The sequence below is a fragment of the Platalea leucorodia genome (genome assembly GCF_965183815.1).
Source record: "Platalea leucorodia genome assembly, chromosome: 3".
NCBI lineage: Eukaryota > Metazoa > Chordata > Aves > Pelecaniformes > Threskiornithidae > Platalea > Platalea leucorodia.
In genome coordinates this window covers 95,130,777-95,141,445 of record NC_138825.1, presented here as the reverse complement: position 1 = coordinate 95,141,445, position 10,669 = coordinate 95,130,777, and the positions used below count along the sequence as shown (strand labels likewise).

The 10,669-nt window shown below is 44.7% G+C and overlaps 1 protein-coding gene across 3 annotated transcripts in view; it reads left to right on the top strand.

The window, feature by feature from the left end:
- The first annotated feature begins 419 nt into the window (after positions 1-419).
- SMAP1 (small ArfGAP 1) overlaps positions 420-10,669 on the top strand; it is a 107,065-nt gene continuing 96,815 nt past the window's right edge. For all 3 annotated transcript variants that reach the window (XM_082307249.1, XM_082307248.1, XM_082307247.1), the window contains exon 1: positions 420-556. In XM_082307249.1, the coding sequence (XP_082163375.1) occupies positions 439-556 (118 nt within the window). In that variant the 5' untranslated portion in view covers positions 420-438. The remainder of the gene's footprint in view (positions 557-10,669) is intronic.

Below are 10,669 nucleotides of genomic sequence, written 5' to 3'. Positions count from 1 at the left end.
ACCACCTGCCCTCGCGAGGCGACCCTCACTCCCAGCCGTCTCTCTGTGCCCTTCCAAAGCCGGGTCAGGGCGGAGCGGCGCTCCGTCCCCGCCCCCCCCCCCCCCCCCCCCGCTTTGGGCAGCCTCGCGAGGAGGGGCGACGTGTCGGCGCGGCATTAGGAGCCGGAGGACTATTTTTCACCCCCTCGGCGCGGTGCTACTTTGGCCGGGGGTGGGCGTGCGCGCGAGGGCGAGCGACGGCGCGGGGAGGGAGGCGGATGCGTCTGCGGCCGTAAGTAGTTCCGGTTGAGGAAGTCGGCGCTCGCGGCCGCCGGTTCCCGTGGCTGCGCCTGGGCAGGAGCGCCGCGTCCCCAGCGGTGCCCGGCCCGGCCCCGGCCCAGCCCCACCACAGCCGCCCCCCGCCCGCCCGCCCGCCCGGAGCCACCCGCCGCCGCCGCCATGGCCACCCGCTCCTGCCGAGAGAAGGCGCAGAAGCAGAACGAGCAGCACCAGGCCATCCTGGCCAAGCTGCTGCGGGAGGAGGACAACAAGTACTGCGCGGACTGCGAGGCCAAGGGTACGGCGGGGCGGGCGGCCGCTGGGCGCCGGGGAGGCGGGCGGGCGGCCGGGGCCGGGCCCTGCCTGTGTCCGCCCGCCCCGGCCTCGGCGGGGTCCCCGCTCGGGGCGGGGGCCGGCGGCTCGGCAGCCAGGCCCGGGGAGGGGCGCCGCCCCGCTCCACGTCCGCAGGGGCGGCGGGGCGCTGGCGGGGCCGCCCTGCCGGCGGCGGCGGCGGCCGGCCCCCTCCCGAAACGGGGCCCGGAGGGGCGGCAGCGGGAATCTGGGCGTCTTGGGGAGAGCCGTGGTGGAAGCCGGAGGGCCTTACCTTTCGTTGTGAAGCGATCTGAGCTGGGCTGTAGCTCCATGGTCCTAAAGCGAGGAGCCCCCCAGCTGAGGCTTTCTGCAGTGACCGGCCTAGCCCTTTCCTGAAGTTTCACTGCCGCGTCCTCCTCCTGCGTTGCCAGGTATCGATCGGGAGCCGGCTGTGTCAGTGGGCCTTCGGGAAGACCCCGGCCGGTGACAGGGGCAGGCGCCGGAGGAGTTGAACGCTGAGTGTCCAAAACGCTGCCCTTCAGTGTTGACTCAGTCACGTAAATGCCAGGCTCGTTGAATCTGGATGTCTGTGTCTGTTTAAGCCACAGACCTAGCTTTGGTTATGAATGAAATTTCAAAGATTATACTGCTGTCAAATCTTACCTCTCCTTAGCCTAGTAGTTTTATTCTGTACAAAAGCATATATATATTTGCATTTGTATTTACCCTGGGTTCTGTGGCTTTGAAATGGAAAAATGTAGCACATCTGTCTTTCATCTAGAGTCGATTCATTAAGATGTTACCCTAAATAAGATGATTACACAGTAAGTTCTTGTTTTAACTATAATACTTCCTGAATAACAACCAGGTGTTTGCAGTGTATGATTAGCTCCAGAACTGCCTTGTTCAGTCCTTCTCCACCTCAACTGGAGGTGTTAAGTATGGTGAGCTAGTTTGAGCAACCAGAAATAGCACTATCTTTGTAATTTCCATTTCCCATCCGCGCATGCTATTTTTTTGCCGTGGATGTAAATCGTGCAGTACCTTGCACGATGCTGCTGTTTGATACATCAGAAACACTAAAATAAGACTTTATTTTCCTAGTATATAACACTGAGAAGTATGTAATATGGATTACACCAAAGATAATAGATCTTTATATTTTGCAAGTAACTCTTCTTAATAATTTTCTAGCATACCTATTCTTGCCCCCAGACTCCTGGTTGCTGTGTAAAAGAGTCATTGCAACCGATGGTTTTCTGGAAAAATCATGCTTGTATGTTTTGTGCGTTATTGTCACTTTAGATTTCCATGCTGAATGCTGCTCTGAGTTGCTTGCTGGTGGAATTCCATGTGTGTTGTTCCATAGTGTAGGCCTTGGAGCTGGGTTGCTCAAGGTCAGAATCTGGAATTCTCCAACTAATTTTTGTCGTGTCTTCTGAGTTCCCTCTTTCTAACCATCACCTGGTCAAAGTATCATTTGTAAGTCTCTGTAGTCCTTGGTATCTTTTGCCACTTCACCAATGCTGACACTTTCAGCTTCCTCCTTCTTATATTTGTGTTATTGAGTGTCTTTATCCACTGTTCTTTTCTTTGATACTTTCATACCTCTCTTCTGTCACAAGAGCTTCTTTCATGAGTTCAAGCTTTGATGTGTCTTGAGTTTGTTTTTTTCCTGTTCAGGTTCTGGAGGACCTACCAGTCTCTTGACCAGGCTGTCTTCTGCTAGTACCTGTAATTAAGTTTCCATCTTTCTAGTAAATTATTTTACTTAGCTACCTTGATAAAATCTGACTGCACTTCTGAAGGCTTCTCTGTTTTCTCTGTTGCTCAGCCCCACTTCTCCCTTGCTGTCTCTGTATGCCAGAGGCAATGGCTTGCTTTCACCCTGTCCCCCAGGAAAGCTGACGTGAAAATACTGTTTGATGCAATGTGAGCTTACAATATTGAGGGAGTTGTTTTGTTTCTTTTTTAATTCTCTTTTTCCCTTCAAGTTTAATTTGCACTTGCCTCATCCTGTTCTGGCAATTCTTATTTTAAATCTTGTATCGTGTTCGCTTTGTAGTACCATCTGCCTTTGCCTGTACTCCTGTAGTTAAGTGTATGGTTTTCTTATAGTTGGAGGGGAGAGTGTGGAATGATAAACTTACGTGTTTCAGCTATTCTAGAGGCACTTGACTGAAGAGATGGTCATATGTGGACACTCTGTGTAGATTTATTTCCTTAAGTTTAGGAAGCTTCTTTCTAGGAAGAAGAGTTGTGTGAACAATGTTGAGATGCCTCTGCTATACCCCGAAGTCTAGATTTCTGTATACTTCCAGAAGACATGTGGCTCAGAGGAAAAAACATGATCAGTTGTTTAGTTGAAAATCAAGCTTTCCATGAGCGTGTAATGCCACTGTTGAACTCCTCATTATATCATTGTTGTTGAAACTTCTTATTGACCAGAAGAAGAGGAAAAGTGAAGGATACTTTCAGTTGCAGCCATCTGTTTTTTCCTAATATGTTTCACGCTTAATCCATGGCAGTTGAGTGCTAATGACTTGCTGGTGTCTGGCAAAGTTGTAGTTTTGCTAGTCTTGGTATGCAGTGATGTCTGAGGCAGCAATTTTTAATATGTCTCTAGTAGCTAACCAGTGTCTGTGAGCTGTCTGCATGGCTTTCCCCAGACTGTGACAGTCGTCTTCACCTCTTGCATCACCAACAGCATCCCTTTCATCTCTGGGTGTGTTTGTCATTACAGTCTGGAGTTCCCTAGTGCCGGTTCCACTAGGGATTCTCTTCATCCCGGGTTCTGCAGACATGAACATGAAACCATTCATGACAAAAATATTTAGGACTTCTCTGGTGTCAGTCCTAGTTCAGAACATGTTTTCCCTTAATGTAATTCTTTTTTTCTTTGAAATGCTGTCCCCTTCAGTTTCTGTTACTTTCCTCTTTTGTGTGAGCTTTGCTCCTTTGTCTGTCATCCTCCTTTCTCTTGTTTAGTAGGATCCCCTGAGTTCTGTGTTTTCCTTTCTTCATGTTCACCTAATGGTTGGGTAACGTTATCTTCATGATTAACTCTGGTTAACTGAGTTGCAGTTTTACCTTGGGTCTTATTCTGACAAGACTTAAAACCATTGTTTTCAGTATGGTCTTTCAGATAGCTGGCAGTTCAGTATGGGTTCTTAACTGAAGCTAAGAGGCTGTCATCACTAATTCCTTCCTCTCACCGTAGATGCCATAGTCTCTCTTAAACCTTAAGTATTATATTTACCCTAGGCTTCTGTTCAGATAGTCACATCCAAGGGATGTTGAAATCTTGCAGACTGTACCTGTATATCTGTTTTAACTGCTATTTTTTGAGGCTCTGGGAATTCTTAAGTGGCTAGATGTCACTTACAATCGTATAAATATCCTTTTGACCCTAAAAAATTTAATGTAGTCCTATTTGTGTATTTATCATCACCGCTTTTGATTGTATCTACTGTAATGCCACTGTTGAACTCTTCCTTCATATCATTAAGGCTTCTCTGCTGGCTTTTCGCACATCAAAAAGATCATCAGAACTTACTGCTGTACTACTGCTGATTCACTCCTGAATTACTGAATTGGCTCTCCTCGCTCTCAGTATGTGACCACCATCTGCATTGCTTGTGAGGAAGTTTCAAGCACGTACCTTTCCTATATTATCGTGTGCTTGCTCTGTGTAAGAATTAAAAAAGCTACCTCTTGGTCTTCCTCAAAATAATCTTGCTGTTGTTAATAGAGATCTTGTATCAAGAACAAACCCATCCTTTGGTTTCTGGCCTACTTTTTCAGGTACGAGGTATGCAGATACATTAGACAGCTTTGTCCTGCAAGTCTTTTGGAAGGTGGAGAATACAGCTGAGGACACATCTGCCAGAGTAAGCATTAAGCAATAATTAGGATTGCTGACTCTGGCAACAGTTTTTGGAAGTGCTTTTTATTCTGTATTTGCCTTTTAACTGTTGAAATAGCTGCTATGAATCCGACTGCCACTGCTAAAATGGGTTGGAAACTACCTGCTGTAGGGCCATACTGTAGTTGCCATATGTCGCCTTCAAACTGTGTCTTACAGCTACCGGAAAGACTAGATGACGCCTCTGTGGGGAAGAAGCCTATAAATCAAAGGTTCTGGAACTGTCTTTGCAATCACTGAGATTTTTGGAAAAGTGAGGAGGTTGGGATGACATTTGACAAGGCAGTGCTTGTCTGTGTACTGACTGTTCTTGATATCCCTATCTGAACAGCCATCTACATAAGGCAGTAGATGTCTTCCCAGTGTTACACTACTGGGAAGTAGTTATACTACTGTTTCTAATATTTGTAGGAAATAGTAAGGCATGTTGGCAGTAACTTAAGTCATTCTGAATTTTTGAAAGAGAGAAGGAACTGAAATTCCTTTGTGCTCCTTTTGCGTGTATAACTAGGTAAAGCTAGCAGGAATTGGAAGGATCTAGGAGAAGGAAATAGCTGTAGATCTGTCCGTCTGTCTTGTGTGTAGACTATGCTGAAAGCTGTTGTAAAGCACGTGATTTTTTTCCCTTTCACTGTAGAGGGAGACTACATTGCATTTTTATTGTTGTTCTAATGCTGATATTTGAGCCAAATGGAGCCAAAATCAAAAACCTGTTAACTTCAGTCGGCAACCCTTTGACTACAGGGTCTCTAATTTGTTATTTCTGTGTATTTAGTACCTAGTTATAACATGCTAGAAGTCTCCTGGGCTTGTGTTATTACTTGGCAGCAAGGCTGGTATTATTTGGGTGCTGATGCTAAGCAATAGTGAATCAAGTACTTGGAAGTTGAAGGGTGTGATGAAGCACAAAAGGAGATGCTTTTTCCTAGAAGGGGACAAGATATTCAGCAGTATCAAAGGACTAGCCATCTAAGCAAGTAGGCCTGTAAAGTAAACTGAAGGCAATCAGCCTTGGTCTGGTGTGACAGTCTCTGCAAACGTGGACCATAAGACTCCAATTATTGTTCCTAACGGTGTCTGAACAAAAGAGGTATGTTTGAAACTAGTGTGAATGTTCTCTACCATACCTTTTCTGTTTGTTATGCTTGCATTTGGATGTTGGCTTTAGTACAAATGGATTGACTACTGAAGTCTGCTTGTAAATTAATCTCTCTGTCAAGAAGGCAATTACCCTAGTTGTCAACTGCTTTAGAATTTTTTTAACTGTAACAAAGTTAAAATAACATAATTAGAAGCTTGCAGACCTTTGTATAGACAATTGCAGATGTCTTGGGCCTTCAGAAAAGGTGAATACATTTCTGTATTAGAGGAGGTGTTCTGTGGTTTGTTGTGGTTTGGTTTTGTTTTTGTTTGGTTTTTTGTTTTGTTTTTTAATGTTTACTTACTTCATGCCTGGTAGGGCTTGAAGCCTGGTTAAATGATCTCTTACCAGAATCTTAGTACAAAGAGTCACATTGTCACTGCTGCTTGTTCAACCAGATTAAAATTTTGTTACTTTCATTATAATATTAATGAAGATACTTTTCAACATTTATAGTTGTACTATACAATCCTTGGATATCTGTATACGACTGAAGACTTGGTCTATTCTGTCTGAAGAGTGGCAGGTAAAGGCTCTTAGGAGTGTGGGGAGAGACTGAACAGGAAAGATTGCAGTGCTGAAATTTGTGTAACCAGAACCAATTATTACAATTTTGGCTTCAAGTAAACCGAACTTTAGCTTCCCTAACAACTTACAAATCTCAAACACAAAGTCTCATAGCAGTTGGGGATAAAAAGATCTAGTTTAAATTGAAATGGGCAAACTAGCTATCGAAACAAATCTGGAATATTCCAGGTACATTTATAGCTGTTTAGACTCAGGGGTTTTTGTAGACAATTAAGTCTCGCATGTGATCTCTTCTGTGGCTGGGAGACCAACTTAAATGTGTGTGAACCTCACTTTTTGTGAAGCTGCTTTTGCTGGTTACTTGTTTTGATGGCTGGTCTTCTCACTGTGTTAATCTTGCCTGCATACTTTAATAAATAGTGTACTGCTTCCTCAGGAATTAACCTAAAGCAAATGGGTAACTCTTATAGCCCACTGCCTTCAGCCTGTGCAAGGCTTCAGCTTTTGCCTCTGACTGTCAGTGTAAGAATACTTTAGATCAGCTTATCAACAGTATTGGCTTGCTCTAGGATGAGGTGCTGGCTGCTGTACCTCCTCAGGTGAAGACCTTCCACGTCCTCCTCCTAAGGTGGAGAAACTGCTGAAGTAGGACATGGGGGGAAATTGAACACGGTTGGATTACATTGGAGGTCACTTCCATACATCAGCTCAAGTGCAACTTCTAGCCCTATACTGAAGTTCAAACACAGAGTAGTAACCAACCAGTAGCTGATTACTGCTCTGTGGATATCTTGTAGCAGTGAATATAGCTGCAAATAGCAGATATGAGTTCAGGTTACTTGGATCAGGAGATTGCTAGTGCTTCTCTGTGTGATTCTGTTGCAAGGTTGGTATTGTTGCTGTGAGATCGGGTTGGTGAGGATCATACGACCATAACGGACTAGAATATGAATAGACAGAACAACTGGAGGCTAGCTGTCCTGTGAGGCTTTGCAATATCCTTCCACAAGGAGTCATGAAGGCAAACCACTTTGATTCAGGGTGGGTCTTGCTTAAGGGTAGCAACTGGAATGATGTATCTTTACCTCTAATAACAGTAAGGAACTGTATCACTAGAAATCCTAGTGATAATCTGGTATTACACTGTTACCTTTCTGGCCTCTTTGTGAAAGGCAGCGCCTTCAAAGACCTTAACGGACCAGAAACTATCTTCAGTCTCTCCTGACACTGTATCACCAGGATTTTTTTTCCTGATTCCCTGCTACTGAATAAAACTACCCCAATGCTCTGTTCTTGTTCTGTACCCTCTTACCTGTTGCTGACACTGGTTGCATGAGACTGAAACTTTGTTAGGAATTAGTTGCTGTTGTGGCCCTGAGAGCTGCAATTAATTGTCTTGCCTGGCAGAAGAGCTCTTTAGAAGACACCTCTCTTGCTAGGAGGAGTGTGGCAGCTTTAGCTTAAAACTTGTAAGTGGGCGGGGTGTTGCAGTATTGGGTGACTCTAGTGGTGTGTTTTCTGCCTCTAAGGGATTTTTTTCCACCTCCTGACTCTTATAGTGCAGAAAAATATTCTGGAAAAAAGTCACAGGAAATCTGTTTAGCTTGTAATAGAACAGGGTTGTTTGAAAATATAGGTTCCTGCTGTTGAGATTGTGTGCACAGCCTGAAGGCTTTTTACCAAAGCCCTTATAATGGTATTTGTGGGTGCAATCTCCATTCTTCAGGACTTAACTGAACTTGATTGGGTGAGACCCAAAGTGGCATCATGTAGCTTTGTTAGCATTGCTTTGACAAGAGGCTGGGCTAGGTGACCTCTGGAGGTCCCTTTCAACCTAAATTTTTCTGTGACTACTAATAAAAATATTTGTGGGACTTGTGGGTTCTTTTTTATTACATTGTAACTTTTTAGGTTCTCTGAGGTGGATTATACAGGTGCAGAAATCCTTATGTCCTTAGTTTGCTGCCCTACATTCAGAAGTATAGGCCTTGGCTATCTAAGCAGTTTCCTTTGTGTGGACCATAAAGGTGGGACAGTTCCTGAAAAGTGATTATTAGTATTGATGAGATGATGTTCTTCCCTTTTGAAGTGCAAGACACCCTAGTTTTTTTGGTCAGGGACTACTGGTGTGTGTCTCCTAATGGTATCTAAGCTGTGGTTCTGCCACTCCTTAGTGACATGAAAAAGACGCCACTGCAGGATGCTGTTGATACCACCTATTAATCTTTTGCTTTGTTCCTAAATCTCCTTTTGTGGAACTGAAACTGACACTGCCTTGTGAATCTGCCCTCTTTGGTCTGAACACTGTAAAGAGCAACTGTGCTGCAGCCTTAAGAAGTCCTTGTCAACAATACAGAGGAAGCAATTAGATATATGTGTGTGATAAGTAGACTTTTGGGAAAGTACCTTTTCCTGGAGGGGTGGCTCCCTCTTTAATCCATGCTTCCCATAGGATTTAAGAAAGAGTCAATTATCAGCCATTACTCAGGGGGTAGTCAGCAGTTAATTTAGCTCAGGTGTCACATTGTCCTAGACTGGCTCACTAAGATTTGTTTGAGCATGATTCAGCTTTACATTAGAAACTTAGATGCTTTGTATTGTTGCGGCCACAGCTAAATTCCCCAAGACTTAAAAGATTTTGCCTTGTGAACAGGTAAAGTTGTTCAGTGATAACTTATTTTCATGTTGAGGTTCTTGAAGAGTAACACTGTTGAACCCATGATTAGTTGAATCCATCTTCACTGTATTGTCAACAACAAATTGTTTTCAGATATTATGGAAGAGTAAAAATGAGTTAAGACTGAGCTATGATTTTATAGGCATCACAGAGGAGGATAGCTTTCAGAACTGGAGGACTGCAATGGATAGATACAGGCTCTTTAGGAAGAGCAGGCTGGGATGGTGATAAGGGGGAGCTGCCATTTTCTGTGAGAGCAGTGAGGCTGCATGCAGCTTTGCCTAGAGATGGCTAATGACCCAGCTGAGAGCTTGTGGGTCAGAATTAGAGGGCAGACCATCATGGGTGATGTTCTGGGTGTCTGCTTCAGACCACCTGGTCGGGAAAGAAGTAGTAATGAGGCCTTCCTTGGACAACTCAAGCTTAACATTCACAGGCCTTGGTGCTCATGGGGAACTTGTCTCTCCAGCAAATACCAGGGTGGTACAGCACAGCGGGGAATGAGTGATCTAGAGGGCTTCAGGCATTCATTGATGGCCACTGCTCAACACAAGTGGTTGAGGACAAAGGAAGATTCTCAGATGGACCTGTTACTTACAAAGAAGGAAGGGCAGGTTGGGGATGTAAGGAAGTTGTAGGAGTAGTCTTGTCTGCAGTGACCGTGAAATGGAAGAGTTCAGGATCTGAAGAGGAGAGAAGAAAGCAAAAAGTAGGATCACAACTATGATCTTTAGGAGACAAGAATTTGTTCTGTTCAGTGATGTGCTTGGAAGAATCATTTGGGAGATGGTTCAGCAGAATAGTGAGGTCCAGGAATGCTGGTTGACTGTTTTTTTAAGCTGTAGTGTGGCATATCCTGATGAGTAGGAAATTGCTCAAAGGCAGCAGGGGTCCTGCTTAAATGAACAAGCAGCTCCTGACAAAACTCAGACATAAAAAGGAAGCGTATAAGAGGTGGAAGCAGAGACAAGTGACCCGGGGGAACATGGAGATGCTGTCCAAGTATGCAAGGATGAGTTTAGGAAAGGCAACGTCCATGTGGAGTTGAATCTGGCAAGGGATATGTGAATGGCAACAAGAAAGGCTTATATAGATAACTGGCAGCAAAAAAAAAGACTGCAGAAAATGTGGGCCTGTTGCTGAATGGGGCAGGGGACCTGGTCATAAGGGATGTGGAAAAGGCTGAGACATTCCATGCCTTCTTCGCCTTGGTCTTTACTAGTAAGACTTGCCTTCAGCAATTCTAGGCTAGCAAGGCTTACTCTCAGTAGTAGAGGAGGATCAGGTTTGGGAGTCCTTACAGAAACAGGATGTGCACAAGTCTGTGGGCTCTAGTGGGATGCACCCATGAGTGCGGACAGAGCTGGCCAATGTCATTTTGAGGCCACTCACAATAACTGTAAGGTCATGGTGACTAGGGGAGGGTCTTGAGGACTGGAAGAAAACAAATGTCATTCCTGTCTCTGAAAAGTGCAAAAAGGAACATCTAGGGAACCACAGGGCAGTCAGCTTTGCCTCAATCCCTGGGAAGATGACAGAGCAAATAATCCTGAAAACATATGAAGAAAAAAAATGATAGGGAATAGTCAGTGTGGATTAATGAAGTGGGTATTGTGCCTGACCAGCCTGGTAGCATTCTACAATGACCAAGCCGGATGACTGGCTTGGTGGATGAGGAGAGCAATAGATATTTTTTACCTTGACTTTAGTGAGGCTTTTGAAACTGTCATGTAAATTCCTCATTGATAACCTGATGAAGTGCAGTCTGGATAAAGAGGGAGTGAGGTAGATTGAAAATGACTGAAATGCCAGGCTCAGAGTTGTGATT